General features: G+C 40.0%; 1 protein-coding gene across 3 annotated transcripts in view; it reads left to right on the top strand.

Moving 5' to 3' along the window:
* pard3bb (par-3 family cell polarity regulator beta b) overlaps window positions 1-9,430 on the top strand; it is a 146,755-nt gene extending 137,325 nt beyond the window's left edge. For all 3 annotated transcript variants that reach the window (XM_061691603.1, XM_061691602.1, XM_061691605.1), the window contains exons 25-27: window positions 4,041-4,256; window positions 5,158-5,271; window positions 6,397-9,430. In XM_061691603.1, coding sequence (XP_061547587.1) covers window positions 4,041-4,256; window positions 5,158-5,271; window positions 6,397-6,535 — 469 coding nt within the window. In that variant the 3' untranslated portion in view covers window positions 6,536-9,430. The remainder of the gene's footprint in view (window positions 1-4,040; window positions 4,257-5,157; window positions 5,272-6,396) is intronic.
* The last annotated feature ends 9,643 nt before the right edge of the window (window positions 9,431-19,073 follow it).

The raw sequence follows: 19,073 nt of genomic DNA, 5'->3' as shown, positions 1-19,073 counted from the left end.
CCATAGTGCATTCAGACTGCTGGATGAATCAAAGAAGAAGAATAGAATAGCTGAAGAAGCAAGGCTAAAGGTTAGCTTACCCATATATGCATTGCATTTACAAACTGTCCTTATTACTGCGGTGAATGACTTGAGACACATTATAAAAACACTCAACACAACCAGTTACTCCTCTATTTGTGTCAGGTCACTTCGTTTGACTATCGTTCCATTTTACATCCTAATTATGGAGACCGTGGCTCAACTGAACTCTTGAGTTGGCCCCGCATAAAAGGATTTGCCATCAAAATTGAACAGGTTCACATTTACGAATGTTGGCCCCGACCATTTTCCCAGCAGATTAGAGAGGGGAAAGAAAAATCACTCTAAACACACCCCACATCACTAAAGGAATATCTTTCAGACATTCTTTCTTTTCTGATCTCAAGCACAAAGGAAGCAAAATGTTCAAATTCAGCCAATTTGTTGGTATAAGTGACTTCTGGCTTTAGGTTTACTGAAGACATTGATTCTCGTTTTTGCTTAGGAACGGTGCCTTGATGCAACCTTTAACCCAACTTTAGCAAAGGTAACCCCTTTACGAAAGGATGTTACCTACAATCAGCAATATTAATAGCAACAGGCCACCATCAAAGTTTACAGACTAACCGAAGACGCTCAAGGATTTCATGCTATATAGGCTTTAAAAAAAACAAAACTTTTTTTCAGTGACAAAATAGTATAAAACAGTATATAGCAATGGGAGCATTAAAACACCTTAAATAATTGTAAGAGTAGCAGACGAGTAACCGTACAGAAAAATCTATAAACAGGAAATATAATATAAACATAGAAACATGCGAGTGGTAAAACTTTTGAGTGAGAGAGAAAAGGTACAGAAAAAGCGAAGAAAGAAGGCACTCAAAAGACTTACTGTACATCAGCAATATCCGCTGATGACGTTTTCCACAAAGGTTGAAGTAAGGTGGTATATAGGTGAGGAGGTTTGACTTTCTAAGGAGGCCCTATGAATTACCCTTAAGTGTGAATAGTGAACGATTGTCCCTTTCTTTATCAACCCTGTGAATGACAGATGATCAGTTCAAGATAAACACCACTCCCCACTGTGATTTTTATGATTGTGAAAACTCTTGAATGTTGTCTTTTATAACTTTTCCCACACGTCATTCACAGATTATTTTAAATTGGTGGGTGTAACTTGGAAAGTTTAATTAGTGGTTTCTTTATGTACATCGACGCTGCTGTTTGACTTCTCATACTGCAACAGTTCTGTGTGTGTGTGTGTGTGTGTGTGTGTGTGTGTGTGTGCGCTTGAATGCATGCATGTGTGTGTAAATACCAGCCAGTAATGGCTTCCACTCTCATTATTACCCCATAATCCCCAGCTGCTGTGCAGTCCTGACTTGGTTCCTGGGGGGAGAATTCCAAACTTGCCACTGGATTTACAATTGATTCCCCACAGATTTTAACTGGATTTCCACTCCATTACCAATATGGCCCCTCTCATAAGACTGTCGGACAACTACTTATATTATTATCGAGTATTTTCCTGTCTGCGAAATTCTATGAATTATGTAAGAAATATGCAAGCAACTGTAAAGTATCTGCATCATTTTTTAATTTAATTTTTCCTTTAAAGATACATACTGTATAATTTACACACATAAAAAGATCATTTATTTGTCATATTTGTAAAAAATACAGAATTTTAAACAATATAGCCATTGAACGGCAAAATATAGTTTTGGGTTGTGCTCTCACTTGGATGTGGCCAGTATGCACCCCATGTTTGTTGTATGCATTGAGCTCCCATATGTACACTGTTGCTGAAAAAGAATGCACATATATATGCAATATAGTTCTCATGCTAGCACAATAACATCTGACTGATACGGGTACAGGTTTACTTTCAGGTGATTAATGTGCAAAACCTGCAGGCAGATATAGTCATAAAGCTCTTAAAACAAATATTTGGTTGTACAGGACAAATTGAGCAGAGTCACTGGCTACATTTGTTTTTTTTTGTTTTTATTTTTGTTAAAAGGAGGACATTGAGACATATTTGTGAAATGGTTGCAGGCTCAGTAAAACCAGAAGACAGATGACTGACAGATGACAAGCAGAAATGTGTCGACACTTTCTCATATTCATTGACACATACACAGTAAATATGGAGTCAGGAGGGCAAGAAGCATCCCAAATATGGTGGGCATGTAGTTGGTGAGACTCGTTCCGCAGCTGACCGCCCAAATTGCCACACACAGGCATCAGTGTGGAGACCACCAGCATTCTGCCAGGTTCAAAGTTTTCATGATTATTAACAAATATGAATTTGAATCACTCTTGGATTGGTTGGAGGTTTTATTTTTATGTGTCACTTTGGCACTCACTTGGAAAAATGAGAATTGGTTCTGAAAAACAATGTATATGATGAAATGAATACATTCAAGAAGCTCAGCCCATGAGTCAACATACAAACCCCAAAAGTTACAAATAAACTGAGGTGGGAAACACACGCGGGAAGATGAAGTGACAGCGAGATAATGCAATACCTCGTAATGTCAGCTATGTGGTGGACATGTCTGTTTACAGTACTTTCTTTCCTTTGGGCACAAGCCATCCATATCGATTAACTGGGCCAGGCCACATTACAATAACTGTGTTTATCTTTGTGAGGTTATAACTGAGCCAGAAGTGACTTGAAACTGTCATGTTACTTAAGGGGCCATTGGATACATTGTGTGTTTGTACCAGTCTTTAGCTTCTTGATGTGGTCCAAAGCACAATGGAACCGCTTAAGGTTAATCATGTATTGAAATAATTGAGCCAACATTGAGTCCACTTCTTGGCTGACAACAGCAAAGGTGCTGTTGATTCAGTCTCAACGAGTTTGGGATCTAAGAGAGAACAACATGAAGTCAGCTCTGGGAAGCTGAGCTACAGTACATCCACAGTATGGCAACTCTTCTGGGCAGCAGTATTAAATATCATAGCGTAGAAACAGAGGTTCAAGACTCAACTCGGGTCGACTTTATTTCTAGAGCACTTTAACAACAACCGCAGCTGTAACAAATTGCTAACATAAAAGACAATAGAATACAATGATGTGACTCCCATTTACTTCAAGCTGGGTTTTCTAACAGCCAATAGTTTGTTCATTGGGGAGTAGCACGCATGTCCCATTTAAACCTCGCTCTTGGTTCCCTTTACTTCATTTTAGCACTGGCTCTCGTCCCTCTCCATGTCTCCTAAAGGATGCATTCTTCGCTGAGGTGATGACGGTGGCCGCTTCCATATTGGGGAGATGCTCCTCGCAGTTGCAACATCGTAGCGCAACGGCATCGACATTTTCCGCTCAACACAATACCAAAACACCGCAACAGTGCAAACGGCCCAGCACGACACAAAAAGCGTGGAAAGTGCAAAAAAGGGGTGAAAGCATCGGAGGTGTCGTAAACAGGCTGCCGGTCTAGGCTCACACAAGAAGCGCCGATACTCTCCGCCATAGAATGTCATGGCTAAAGATGCTGAAACCAATACAAAACTGACTAACATGACACACACAAAAACATGAAATGACAAAAAAGGGTGGGAAACTACTATCCATCCATCCATTTTCTGAGCCGCTTCTCCTCACTAGGGTCGCGGGCGGGAAACTACTAATGAAGGAGAAAATTATCTGAGCTGTTGTGACAGGTTGCCAAGTTATAGGTGCAGCTGAGAAAAAACATTTTGTGGTTCATTTTTCTTGTTTTCTTTCTAGGAGTGTTCATTCTCACTGAGTTTTAAAAAAGGCCTACTTCAGGTCTATATTTGTCTTCTTTAAACACCACGTTAATGATGATGAACTAATGAACAAAAGCAACTAGTGCAGTATGAGACTCCACTCATATTAATAGATTTTTTTTTTTTTTTTTTTTTTTTAACTCTGCATGGGCTGCAGTGCCCCAAGATAGTTTCTTTAAAAAATGAACTACCCACGTGTTCAAGGATTAGTTGGTGTTGTCCTAATCGATCATTTGTCATGTTGCCTTTTCCAGACGAGGTCCATTGGATCCAGCTGAGTACACCATGCATCCCTGGTCAAGTCATTACATTGGTGCTCCCCAGGCTCCGCAAGGTTACCACAAGGCCCCGTCCTACCTTAACCCCAACTCGCAGTCCCCTCCATCATTCTCCAACTACCCCCCAAGCCAACCATACTCACGGCCAGGGGACCCTCGGGGAGTTGACTCTGGTTTTTACTCCCACCCAAGGTAATTGAAAGCAACAGTTTCTTCTTAGCTCATGGTCCATCTTATTCAACTCATACGAGGTGTGTCAGAAATGTTCCAGGACTGACTGCTGTCACAAAAGTTATGTTTCAAATCCAAACTTCAAGTTTTTCCCTTCGAAGTCGCCCTGGATTCTATCAGACATTCCCAGCCTTCTCTGCCACGCCTTCATCCAGTCCTAGAAGGATTCTTCCGGGATTCTCCTTAGCTCCATGGTCACGGTCATCTTGATGTCGTCCATGTCTTCAAAACGCATACCCTCGATTTCCCCCTTGACATTGGGAAAGAGGGGGAAAAAATCAAATTGAGCCAGGTCGTGAGGTTGGTCCAGTGCAGCGATGTTCTTCTCAGTCAGGAACTGTCAGAAGCTCTGGCCATCGTGAGCAGGCGTGTTGTCACGGTGAAGCAAATGCTGTAGGATCTCTTTGTAGACATGTGCTGGTTGACCCTCCGGCTCTGTGGCAAAAACTCTCTCCTCACATCGAGGAATGCGATGAACGTGACTTTTGACTTCAACTGTCTTGCTTACGTCGACCTTTACAGAGTCAGACTCTTCCACTTTAGGCTCTGGCTTTTCGTCCCCGGGTTGTACTTGAAGATCCATGATTCATCACCTAGCAAGTTTTGTCTCATCGGTGTCATCACTCCGCGCATTGCTTGACGATCTGTCACAGAGGATATTTATATAAAGAGAGCTGAGGTCACAGTTATATACGCCAGAGCACTTACATTAAAGGAAAAAATCTCTTTTGTGAGTGCGTTTTCTGACACACCTCGTATGTTCTGTATCCAGCCACCACTAACTGTCTCTGCATAAGAGTGATAATAATACTACCTTGGAGTTCTCAACAGTGCCTGCTCACTGCTTGTTTTGTGCCCTTAGCTCCCAGCAGAGAGGACCCTTGCGGCAGGATGTGCCCCCATCACCCACCCCGCCGCTTCGGGGACTGCGGTACGACACGATGGTCCGTGGAACTACTGGTGGAGGAGGTTACAGGTGAGTTCAGTTTAAGGGTGAACATGCCTATAGGTACTCATTTCGGACTTGAGAGTTTAGTTTTTAGAGAAAAGAACTGTTATGATAGTTGAGTAATAGCATGCTACGATAGTGCAGTGTGGGTAAACAAAATATGTGCGACTGCAGAATACATGCCCTAGAATAGAATTCATAGTTCATTTTACAGTCCAAATATTACATTATATTCTGCAAAATGTTAACGCTCGTCAAGCCCATTGTTGCATGTAAAAACGACATTTTGAGAGGCTTCTTTTATATGAAAAAGGGAGTTTGCTGTGTTAATACTGCTAGCAAAATTTGAATATAGCCGCATTTCACTGCTTGAAGTCCCTTCACTCTACTTTTGTGTGCTAGTTTTATTCCCAGTTGTTGCTAAACAAGGAATGGACCTGTTTTCCCCCAGAGGTGGATAGTCTGTCATAGTTTCAGCGAGCTCTGTAAGCCCACTGTGCCCACTATGAAAAAAGGAAAGCAATGAGTGTGCTTGCGAGTGCACGGAAAATGATTGATACCTTGTCAGTCGTGCCTTCTGTCTCTGATTGGTTGTTCTTCCGTGTGCACAGTGGTTTCTTAAACAATCAAATTAAAGGTACAAGATGGGGCCAGAGAGAGTTTTTTGTTTGTTTGTCTTTTCATAGATCTTTTCACTCATGTAGACTACTGTAAGGATATACAGACAGTTGTTACAAATATGAAAATGGTTAACTTCCCTTTAAAGTAGTGTATTTTGCAAGATTATAACTTCAGTGTTCAAATGAAGTTAATGACACATACTTTTGTTCAGGCGGTCTGACTTTTTTCCAATTTTGGTATGTGAGAGTGTAGCTGTACTTTGTCTTCGTCGTCCTGGAGATGCATTAAATTACCTCAATGTCCTTTTGAGAGCAGAACATAGAAATTCATCATTTCAGCAAAGCTATAAGTACTTTATTCATTTCAAGAACCTCACTGTGTTTTTGAATACCACTGATTTAAACTGTCACTGCCTTAGGTTACATTTATGCTAATGTCATGGAAATGATATTACTCCCCAATACACAAATGAAGCCACAGAATCCCATCAAAGTATCGGTATTCTTATGTAAGAGAAAACTGTTCCTCCAGGCAACTTGTGGATCCCAGTCCAGAACAGTATGGCTACACTGGAGACAGTGGACGACAGCAACAGCAACAGCAACAGCAACAGCAACATCAACACCAAGCCAATCCAAGACAGAAGAATGCCATGACTGCAGCTGTGTAGATTCAGATCCAGAGAGGAAAATCAGAAAATATGAATAGTCTTTTAATAGGATGTTGCATTCAATGAAAAACGGAAATCAAACCTTGTAGTAGTGGAATTCAGATATCTGTCACTATCAAACACAATCTGCTGTTTGAAGTACAGGGTCAAGCTAAACAAAGGAGGTTAATTTTAGATCGTCATGCACAGTATCCTGTTGTTTGAAGTCATGTCAATTGCCTCCCAAAACACAACTACACACACGAACTGTGACTTTACCGTAGAATCATGTCTGCTCTCATAGGAGGGAAATATCAGTCAATCTGCTGGTTGGACCGCTATTTTGGTCACAAATGAACCCCATTACTGTTTCCTCACGGACCATCATCAGGATCAGGATTTATGGAGTCCACTTTGCGACCAAATACTATGACACATTCCGATCCGTATTTTTGCGTATAAATGCATATACTAGCATAGCAAAGTCTGGAACTTTCCTTCTGCACTTAATGAATGATTGAAATGGTATCAAGTATAACATTGTGCCACATTTGAATCAAAGTTATAACCACTTCATTTAATGTGAAGATGCAATAATTAGTTCATTTTGATTTTGTTTATCTTTGATTTGATCTACATGAATGTACAAAAGCTTTGTCACTCCACGTAACATATAGTCACACACGAACTGAGCTAGCTCCAATATTTGTCTTTTTAAAGACGAATTAATGAGAAAGGACACACCACTGTTGTAAGCAGGCCAAAATCACTGCACATTAACAATTTTGTTGTGTTTAAAAATACGATAACATGACATTGAATGAATTAGTCCATTTTATGGCCAATTTAAAGAACACACACACACCAAAGTAAGATTGTTTCATCATCTTTTAAAACGTCACCCGAATGTCTGATATCAGTGTCTAAACGAGACAGAGAAAGACAAAGTACACTAATGAATCAGGAAATAAAATAACTGGAAACTTTTTATTTTTATTTTTTATTTTAGCCATATCAGTAGAGATCCTCCTGGCATCTCGGGCCTGGTAGTGTGTTCAAGTGCATGCTGTAGTATGCTGGAGAGTCCACTTAGTGTTGGCACACCATTTAGCCACTTGCTGAAAAGTCACTTCACAGAACTCAGCGTTCGAACCTCTGGTCAACATTTCTGTTTCCTAGTTTAGTAGTATTTTAACATCAGTGGGTATTACATGTACAAAATAACATTTCAGTATCAGCTAAATTGCTTTTGATGAAACTCCACTGTAGCATTTCACTGTCAATTTTGGCCTAACAAAAAGGGTACGAATAAATCGAGGGCTAAGACATGAAATAGTAGTATTGAAATGAGGTAAGTACTGTATATGCAGGAGGAGGGAGAATATAGTAGATAGAAGATGCAGTACAAGAATCATGAATGCGGCCCAGAAGGGTTTGAGTGAGAGGTTGGCGTCAAACATGCAAAAGTAGCTCTGCAGTGGGAGGAATAATATACTTTTAGTGCCAAGGTTAATCATAGTTCCCCTCACTACAGGTATGACTGAAAAAGGTATTGCAGTATGACAGTGAGAGTGTATGAGTGTGACAGAAAATGACCCAATGGCAGAGCACAGAAGAGGAGGGCCACTTTCCTGAGATTTGAATGTTACATGGAATCGCTTTACTATCATTATTACAAGTCTGTGTTTAGTACAAATGTTCACGTACGAGGTGTGTCAGAAAGTTCTAGTATGGATGTCACAAAAACAAAAATACAGTGGTGCCTTCATATACAAATTTAATTCGTTCCATGACCACACTTCATCTTTTACCATTGACATGAATTGAAATGCCAATAATCCATTCATGTTTTTAATAAGAAAAATAAAATGTATTTTATAAAAACATACAATAATGACATAAATAGAACATTTATGTAACTTTTTTTTGCCTCAATTCAATGTACATTATGCTGCTCCTTGTGTGTGCACTTCGTCCACCCGGGCATAGGATAATACAAACATAGAGACAAATGAAGTTTCACAACTGAGTAACAACTGAGTAAGCTGCCGTTATAGTTGCCGTTTGTGTGTTGTTATATTTGTCTGTCTCTGTGTTGCGCCACTGTTTGTTCAAATATCTGTTAAAGGGTTATAACACCATGACACTGATGTTGTTCGTTAGCCCATTTATGGCGTTTTGTATTATTGTTAGCATTAAGCTGAAAGGACTGTTGGAAGGCAAAACTAGTTTTAAAAGCAGAATGTGTAATTCTCTTTGGTTGATGTTTAGTTTGACAGTAAACTTCTACTGGCAGTGGCATTCAACAGTTTGAAGGTTGTTTTTTGAAGAATTGTACACTTTCTGCCAAAGTGCTGCTTGTTGTTAAGTTAGTTGAGTTCGCTATCACCAGAATTGGCCGAATGACTGCTTGTATCTCGAAAAACTTATAAGTCAGGTTACTCGTATCCCAAGGCAGCACTGTTATGTCTTTTGTAACGTTAGTCCTGGAGCTTTTCTGACACACCTCATATGTCATGCTTTTTTTTTTTTTTTTTTTTTTAAAACATTTTCTTTCGTAGTAGTGTAATATGGAGTCACAGATGTCACCATTCTGCGTTTAAGCACATATTTTACACAAATAAACAAGCAAACCTTTTATGAAAAGTGTGTGCTGTCGCAAGGTGATTCTGCTTGCATGCTCTTTTTGCTTATTTGTTTGTTTGCTTTGGTATAAGCTGAAGGTACATACCAGAGACTTCTGGTGCTCACCAAGACCAATGTATGAAGGAACAAAGTTAATAATACATTTTTTATGAAATATATTGTTTGCAAAAAAATGTCAAAACAAGTATCAAGTGTCATTTTTTATTACTGTTCACCCATGTTTTTTATCCATGTATATAACATTTTTGCATTAAAAACATTTAAACAACGCTTTAGCTCAGATGTCTTTATGTAAAGTTGTCTGCGCTTCTTTTTCTTCACTCTAACCCCTGCTCTCCCTCATCTGTTAAGGTTAATTAAGCGTGAGTCGGGAGAAATGATTTTCTTCCAGCCTTGCATATTCTACAAGGTGAGTCCAATTTTAGTTCGTTAAGCAGCTGATAAAGTCTTCTATTTGTGACGAGCGATGGATGTCGGCCTTAAATTAACGTGCGACTAATTATCAATTGGAGAAAGTAGATTTGGCACACTGATTGTGGCCCAAAGTTTAGAGGGTTTTTTTTTGGGGGGGGGGGGGGGATGCTGCTGCTGCCCTGCTAGGTCGTGTGCCTCCTTTTAATAAGCGTTTTGCCACAGCTTCACGCGTTATCAGACACCAAAGGAGCAGGACTTGGACAGCAATCAGTGAAGTTAGTCGTAATGAGACACACAGGCCGGGGGAATATTTTATCAGTCCAGACTTAATTAGCATATCCCACACCTATTGACCAATGGGGACATAAAGTAAAATACATTAACTTCACCTGAGTCATTACCACTGTAAATTGTGTTCAACTTCAACACTGATTAAAATTGATAATTACGTGCTCGTGTCTGTGTTAGAACGTCAGAAGTTATTAGTCGAGCGGATTTTTGGCAGTGTACTTTGGACTGTTTGGATCAAACATGCCTGTGAAGAGAAGGGAAATACTGGAATGGCAGCGCCGCTGGCATAATGCTTGTTCGTGACTCATATTTGTCGGACAATATTGGTTCGTAGCTGGGTGACTGTGGAAAAAGTCAATGGCCCTTGGCATGTGTGGTATATTCAATTTTAAGAGACATTGTGCCAAATGAAACGTTGCATTACAACCTGGCCTGTGGGGAAGCTAGCTGCTTCAGAATGCGGTAGCGTGGGTGCAGATTGTTCCGGCAAAATAATGACAAGTTGTCCAATTTGCCTGGGAAATATTATACAAAGAAATATGGGCGCCACTGACCAGGAGGAAAAACATGTGAACCGAATAAACTCTTATAATTAAGCAAATGGTGTTCCTTGAGATACAAGTTTAATGTGTTCTGTTATCATGCTTGTAACTGAAAACACTTGTATTTCAAATCATCTTTGCCACTGTAATGAACTTGTGCTTCACTAAGAGCTCCTTTGAATTATTCCTGATAAAATATCAGCAATTGCTCCATCCTGAAACAGGTTTGGCATGCTTCAATTATTCATTTGATTTAATAAGCTTGGTAGTTCAGTGAAATTTGTATTTCCCCTTAATACATGTCTGCCAGTTTGTGGATGAGTCTACTTGGTGGGGTTTTATTTCAAAGTAGCTATTATTACCAGCTTGACAAGCTGCTTTTTTGTCCCTTTTGTGACTGCTGATTGTTGTGACTGTAAACACAAGAGTTTGAAGGCTGCCAGCCCAGCCCCAAATCCTCAATTACTGTTTAAATTACTTTGACAGCCAAACGGTTGTCATGCATGTATCACAGTACTGTGCTTTTTCTAAAAAAAGAAGAAAATATTTTTAGCCAACAGAAATACTTTGACATATGCTCATCTGCAAGCACATCCCTCGAATGTATGAACGTGTGTTTAAATTAAACATAATTGTGCACTGTGTGGTGATGACAGTGCTACCATTGGGTCCATCTGGATATTTACTTTTGTTGTCGTTGATTCACAACCATTTCTCCCAAGAAACATGTGATTTTGATCACATTCTCTTCCTGGACTGGCCTTTCATTTTCACTTAAATTGTGGTTCGCACTGCATGGAAACTCCCACCACACACTGGTTGCGCTGCCTACCTTACTATTCCTGTCCTGCCCTGTTCTGTTTTCTACTCGTCATGTCCTTTCTTACTCAGTGTAGCACTGCCTTGCCAGTCCACATATATAGAGTGAATGAAAAGTAATTCCCAATTTTACAATACTCGTTTATTGTAGTTTATTTCCTTTTTTTTTTTTTTTTTTTTTCTTCTTAATATATGAAGTTTTTGAAACAAATAGGAAAAGCATTTACCATGAGGTTTTTACTCAAATTTTGATTTGGCCACCGAAATTCGCTATAAGCTTGTCAACCTAGGATTGCATCAACTGATTTTACCAGGAACTCTTGTAAGATAGATTTGAAGTTATAACTATTGGCCCTTTTAAGTTTGTCCCAAGTCATGCATGAAAATGACATCTTTTAACGTTCTCTTCAGATTTCACCTTGCAGCATGGTTAAGGTATCTTCCGGCATTCGTGGTATTGCGAAGAATGTATGGACCAACAATGCTGTCTGAATTCATCCACCATCACCATCTCACCGTTACCTAAATGTTCATACATTAAAGAACAAACCCCCCAAAATGTAGAAAGAAATTACAGTACATACAATACAATTCCTTTGTAAAGTTACTGTTGTCTTACAATGTTGTTGCTGTTTTTTTTTTTTTTTAATTTCATTTTTGCTCTATATTCTCATTTCTCTCTGCCTGTCCCCTTTCCAAGCTCCTTCTGCCTGATGAAATTTCCAATAAATATTCACCACGGTACAAACTGCAACAGAGGGGGTATATCAAATCTCCTGTTGCTCAGAAAAACTCCCTGCGTGATAAGGCATACAGATTGACCGTACTGCATGAGTAAACAACCAAAAAGAACAAGTAAAAAAACCAAAATATCATGGGCCAATGGCAGAAGTCTTGATGACTGGTGACAGGAAATCGAGAAGACGTGGTGGATGGTTGAGGCAAGCACACAAAGTAAGGTGTAGGTTGTTGAATCTGTGAACCAACTACTTGTGACTTTTTTTAAACAGCTTTTTAGGACCCAAGGGGTTTAGAGGATTTTCAAATCTGATGAGCATTTGGGTGTTGGCGAGCAGAAGAGAACCTTCGGTTGGGCATCCTAAGATACTTCCTGGATGTCCTGAGAAGAGTGGAGTAGGCACTGTGCCAAGGGTGACAGCAATGGAAGGGAAGTTGTCCAGTGGTGTAGTAGTATAATAGTATTCAGCCCACAACAGCTGCTTGGCCCAGAAGGGGGTCTTTTGAGGGGAGTTCAACACACAGCAACTTCTGCTTTTTCGGTTTTGGCTGTTGGTTTAATGATAGAACCCAGAAGACAGATGAGCAGAAGTATTCAACAATGAAATTCTTTCCAGAAAGAAGAGGTGAAGGATCTCTTGGGAGGCCAAGTGAAGGAAACATTAACAAACAATTTTCACTTAGGCAGAAGGTTTTGGCACAGGAATAACATGTGCAGACCTAAAAAAAAGACCCAGAACTGACATGATGACTGTTTCCCCATTATAGGTGACAGACCAGTGACAAAGTCCAGGATTACATGGGACCGTGGGCCATGATTTGCCTGGCTCAGAGGGAAAAATTACTTGTGGGGGGTGGGGGATCCCAAATTGTTGTCGTGCCTGCCTGGTGATGGTCTCATGTTCCATTAGCGTTGTTTGAACAGTGGAAAATGATGAACTCAGTCTTTTCCGTTCAAAATCATCAGTCTCAAATTTGAAGCTGGGCACATCTTTGTGTTGAGGTGGCCTGTTTAGTGATGGAAATTATGGCCCTGAATCCAGCTACGGCAACAAGCCAAAGAATTGCATTATTGACAATGAAAAGCAACTTAGTCCAAAACCACGTTCTGGCTTTTGGCCTACTTTACTGCTGCTTCTCCTCCCTGGATTTTCTCCGGGTTTTCCCTTTCCCAAATAGGGATTCTAGACCACGGGATGTCATTGATTTTTGTCAATTCTGGGCCCGTCAACCCCTTTGAGACTCTTGTTATTAAGGGGCATATACTGTAAATATACTTGACTTGACAGTCCCACCATATAGCACAGTTAATTCTACTCTAGGACTAGCTACACTTTACAACTATTCATACTACAGCCACATTTCCAAAAAGGCTTCCAGTTCATTTTGGTTCGCCACAATACAGGTTGAATCAGATCAGTAAATCCTGATCACGCTTGTGCTTCCACCATGAGGTGTTTAGGTGGGAAGGCGGTCGGTTTTGGTACCTTAACAAGAAAATGCAAAAAGGCAGTTATTTTGGTGCAGTCTCAGAATAGACAGCTTTCAAAAAGCATAGTAGTTGCTACGTTTGACAAAGACCTTACTGCGATCGAATGAAAACCAATTATACAGAGATGGAAAGATGAGACGCAGTGGGTGGCACACAAGGGCTGGCTGGGAACTCTGTGAGACTCCAAAAGAACAGTTTAGAGCTTTTTTGTTTAATCTTCTACCATTTGTTTTCTGTAAAAAGGTGTTCAATTAACTCTCCACCTTAATAGAATGTTTGACTTTATGCTTCTGTGGCAGAACAGGAAGTAATAAAATTCACTGGCAAAGTGTTGATTGCAGGAAATTCCCAAGCCTTTGTGTGTGCGTGTGCGTGTGCGTGTGCGTGCCATACCCAAGCCTCACATCCTGACTGGGTCATGGACACTGGATTAAGAGCACCTGGTACATCATGTACTGTAAGTGTGTGTGTAAAAATCACATTTCCTCCTGCCCCTGTGCACTGTATCGACTTGTTTAAACTCCAGTGGCAGCTGCTTCCCCTTTCCTGCCTGACACACACTCACAGGCCAGGTCATCTGTAACCATCAGGCAACTTGCTCGTAAAAAATTTAAAAAAAATAATAATAATAAATGAAATACTCGCTTGTCTCTCTTACAGGGTCCTTGAGTCATCTTAGAATGTTCGGGTGACAGGAAGTCTTAACTCAAGTGAATGTGAACGTGAATGGTGGTTTGTCTCTATAATTTAGCTGGCACCTACTCTGCCTTACCCTCGACGTCAGCTGATAGGCACCAGTTACCAGAGGCTATAAGCTGATGTATTTTCATGGCTAGAACATGTCGGTTGTGTCGCAGTATAAGAAAGATGCTAGACAAAGTACCATCCATTTTTCCAGGTCGTTGACTGACATATATATGACTGACATTTGACAGTTTAGTGGGGTGTGGTTCCAGCACTTTCAGCAGACGTGCCCGCAGAACTCGGCGCTAGAAAAGAACGGCTTGATTTGTCATGATTTTGAAGTCTCATTTCATACTGTTTACTTGGTGTTTTTTTTTTTTTTTAATTTATTATTCAAATATGGCAAAGTGGTGTGTCAAATTACACCCAATTTCCACAAAATCTTGGAGAGCAACAATGGAGAACAGAACTTGGTCTTCATTCCACTTAGAGCCATTGTAGTTTTCAAACTTTTGATGATGAAAAAAAATCATCACAAAAAGTGTCCGACTTGATACAATTAATTTTGCTGTCTATGAACTGAAACCCCCAAAAGGTTTTCTGTTTTGGATTTTGATTTGCTTGAGCTAGATCTCAGGGCAGCCCCTGCAAAACCCTCAAACCTCCAGATGGCCAGTCCAGCTCTGGCCACAGTTGATTCATAAGCTGATCTTCTCACTACAAGTGACATGAGATGGCATGGAGAAGTGGGGGACAGATTCTTTGCTCAAATCCATTTGATCCCCTGGAAGGCTTGAACAGAACAGGAGAGGCAGAGCTGAGAGCTGGAGCTGTTTATCATGTCAGAACCTACCAAATGTTCCCCCCGGTTGCTCTCTATTTTTTTTCCCCCTCTTGCAGGAGCTATATCTTTCTTCTTTATTTCTCTATATGTATCCATACACATTTTTAACATGATTTCAACAGTAGATGTGGGTCGATGAGTCACAGTTGGAGTTCAAATTTATGGCAGTCGAGGTGTTTGGATGTGTCTGTGTTACATCATGTGGCCATGTGACCAGTTCTTGGATCGCTGTCCAAGAAATGAGCGAGTGCAGGATGAAAAGAAGCATTAAATATGGATAAAGCAGTTTAAAAGGATGACGAATACGACTCGATGAGGATTAGCTGCTGTTTTGGACATGGCCAACTGGGTTGCTTCCAAGACGTGCGACTGTCTTGTTTTTAGGAGGGAAATTGTTTGTTTTTATTCCCTAAAATATACATTATTCATCAATGAACGTAGTAACAATTTCATCATTTGTTACTCAATGTCACATCATTTTGACGGAAACATTTACAGTGCATCCATGTTGGTGATTAAAACAAAGCGATTTTTAGCCTCTTAACTGTTTGAATGACAGAGACCTCATACACTTCTGCTCTTATAAGCGTGTGGTGTACTCGATGACCAATACAGCGCACCACACACATGCTGATAGTTCCACTGACAATCGCGACGTCACGATGTAGGCCGTTTCGTAATTGGTTGTCGTTCTGTTTCACGTCATAAACCATGGCTCAGTCAAACTTATGTTTTGACCACACACACAAGGATTTACAAACATAAATATTGAACAGGTTTAACATTTACGATTGACAAAATCCACTGTGAATGCACTCCACACCACAGGATAATCCTTTAGGGACATCCGATAATCCGCCCTATCGGTGATCAGTATGCATGTACCCTGCTTTCCATGCAGGCAACCTTTTCTCTGTTTTTGGACTTCATCGACTTGTCTAATGATGCCCAGTCATAAAAACATGCATTTTCCTTTTTTGGGGGGCCATTGCCCTTGATAGTTTTGCTTCAAAGCAAACACCCCAAATAACACTTAAACCCTCCTGACTCTGTTTTCCAGAGTTAGCAAATTGTACCAGTGCAATAAGGTGAATCCTAATGAACGTCATTAGTTCTTTCATAGACAGAAGAGCCTTTCAAAAAACCGTATGCTTTCTTTAATCACATTTTGTTAATCACTGTGATGCTGAAGAGAGGTCCTGTCCTCTCAGTGAGGCACATGAAAAGGTCAATTAACCAGAAAATGAGAGCATGCACGGCCCACATGCTCTTTATTATTATTCCATGAATACGGTAAAGACCGCACTTTGAAAACACGCTTCCAGGTATTACCTTGAGCCCAAAATGCATGCTTTCATCCGTCATCTCATCTGACTGTTCATATAGATCAGAAAATGTTTATTTATAAGAGTATATATTAGTGTGTATATATATATATATATATATATATATATATATATATATAATATATAATTGGTCAGCATTATATGCACTACAAGTGAAGGCTGTTCAATGAACTCATGCTGTGGGTGTTTCGATCCCTCATCTGGACATCCAACCATTTACTGGCACCGACAAATACATTCGTTAAATAGGTTTTTCCAATGGGTGGGCGTTGAAGAGGGTCTCGCCCAGCTTGTCTGTGAAATGTAGGTTTGTAAACCACTGGAATGACCAAGAGATCCCCGTATATGGCGGCTTGCGTCGCTTTGGATTTGAGATCAACACACTTTACGAGATAAAGATAAAGACTCGGGGCGAATCTCGGCTTGTCACGTCAGTTATGAGCGAGACAAATGCCAACACATTGGAAGTCGTAAAGCTTCAGTCACCTCACACTCAAACAGAGGATGTATATTTATGGTAAACCGAGTATGCGTCGTGGTAGGTAATAGAAAGTGGGTGTCGCGATTGTGAGAAAAGATTATGTACTTTATGGAGTAAATGAGGAACGCCATTTAAAAAAAGCCACTAACATTCAACTCGAGCCATGAGATGAGTCAGGATTGTTCACAGCGTGTTTCACAGCCCTTTCTCAGTCTTGGTTTTGGTTTTTTGTAATTTGAGGTGTCACAAAAGCAAAAAAGAAAGAAATACTACCGCCTAAGTCACTGTTCTACTTGTTTCTTTTCATAAAAAAAACTGGTTTTCTATGCTTTTTGGAAAGAAACCGTAAAACTCTTTATGGTGAAACCAACCCCTGTGCTGCTGCTGATTACTAAAGAACTGAAAAAAAACATTTTCCGGGGTCAAAGAAGAGACTTTCTTTTGGTAGGTTTGGCGCTTCTATTGACACAATATTCTGTGGGTCTTTAAATATTAGTCGAAATGCTTTAAATATTAGTCGAAATGCTGTACGTATAACTATGTGTTAAATTCATTCAATTGATCTGTGTATTTAGCGGTTCTTAAAGATTAAATGCAAATGGATAGAAAAACAAAGTTAAATACAACTGTACTGTACTAAGGAAGTGATTATTTCATGTACCGCTATATGAGTCCGCGTAACACTTTGACAATCACTTTCTTAAGCAACGTAATATATAAAAAAATGAAATACTTGAAAAATTGTCTGTAGGTTTTATGATGGCAACATTGCGACATATCAGACTTTGACTAATGAACCGGTTGTAGTCAAACTCCAAGGCAGACATTCTTATAACTTGGGGAGCGAGAAGAACGTTAGTTTTAAACGAGGTTACCATTTTGTTTACAGACATCGCAGCGTAATCACTGAGTGTCTGGTTTTGTATTAAAAGATTTTTCATGGAATTTGGGCAAAAACATTTAAGCCTTCTTGCCTGAGCCGCAGCAGGTTTGAAGAATGCCTCTGCTTTAGTCTGCTACTTTTTACACCAACAAACTGATACAGAAGTAATACATTAAGCCCGAGAGCATGTCACATTGATTTGGCTCCAAAAGGCCTCTTCAGAATCATCAGCAGTACGCATTCGCTCAACCAAAAATGACCAACAGAAATGTCATCTATTTGTCGGTCTGTCCGTCTGTTAGTTCGTTGGTCAGCCCACCTGTCAGTCAATCAATCCGTTCGTCGGTCAGTTCGTTGGTCCATCCGACGGTCTGTCCGATTGGCATTCGGCCCATCCCTCCGTTCGTCATCTGTTGATATGATGACAACAAACGTTATCCATTTTTGACAGGCATGCCAAATTTGACATGTACAACACTAACATAACATTTGTGCTGTAACATCATCACTCACGATCAGAACCACCAAAATTACAGAGCACTAAAGTATATCTGCTGTTGCCATGGCAAAGATAGTCTATTCTTCTTATTACAAACCAATGTATCGTCAAAATTCGATTTTTAAGCGGCAGTATTATTTAATTTCAAAACCGAGAAGCATTTACAGGTATTTACTGTAGTCAACGGGGATTCAATACATTTTTCTACATAATGAAGCTCAGCTCATTGGGGAAAGAGTTCCACTGGAAATGACACAGAAACAAATCAGTGTGACATTCTCTGTGTGATTTCATTTTATAGCTCCGTAGGGATTCCTTCTGTATTTAACTGAAAAGATGCTCTATTTAGACACACGCGCATACATACACACAAAGTTATATAGACGTGAGACATAATCCAGACACGGAGAGACAGGGAGACATTAACAAGTGTGACAGGTACGCTAACACAAACTTGCAGAGTTAAAGCTAAATGTATTTTCCCCACATATGTCATCCCATTGTCACTCTTATTTTTTTTCCACAATTGCTGCGATTGCTGATGAATTTTATTCAAATTCAACCTCAGAAACAATAGTAGCAAAAGCACATTGCTCCTCCTTTCTTCCGTACAGGGAAATATAAAACTTTATTACCTGTCCATAGATTTAATTTAACAGATCAGTAACTTTTTAATCTCACTGCACGTTGTGAGGGTGAAACCTTTTTTTAAATGTTACCCCCTCGACAGACCAGTGAAGCATCTCGCTCATTTTGAACATCCAAGCGTTTATCCTCTCTGCCTCTGTTGGCCGCCTTTATGAGGATGAGCGAAGCTGTTCCATGTGTCCAATTATACAAGCTTATTTTTCATACGCGCTCACATTTTGGGCGAAGGTGC

Source organism: Phycodurus eques, chromosome 12 (genome assembly GCF_024500275.1).
Source record: "Phycodurus eques isolate BA_2022a chromosome 12, UOR_Pequ_1.1, whole genome shotgun sequence".
Classification (NCBI taxonomy): Eukaryota; Metazoa; Chordata; class Actinopteri; order Syngnathiformes; family Syngnathidae; genus Phycodurus; species Phycodurus eques.
Note: the sequence above shows the minus strand (reverse complement) of the source record. Positions and strands in the feature narration are given on the sequence as shown.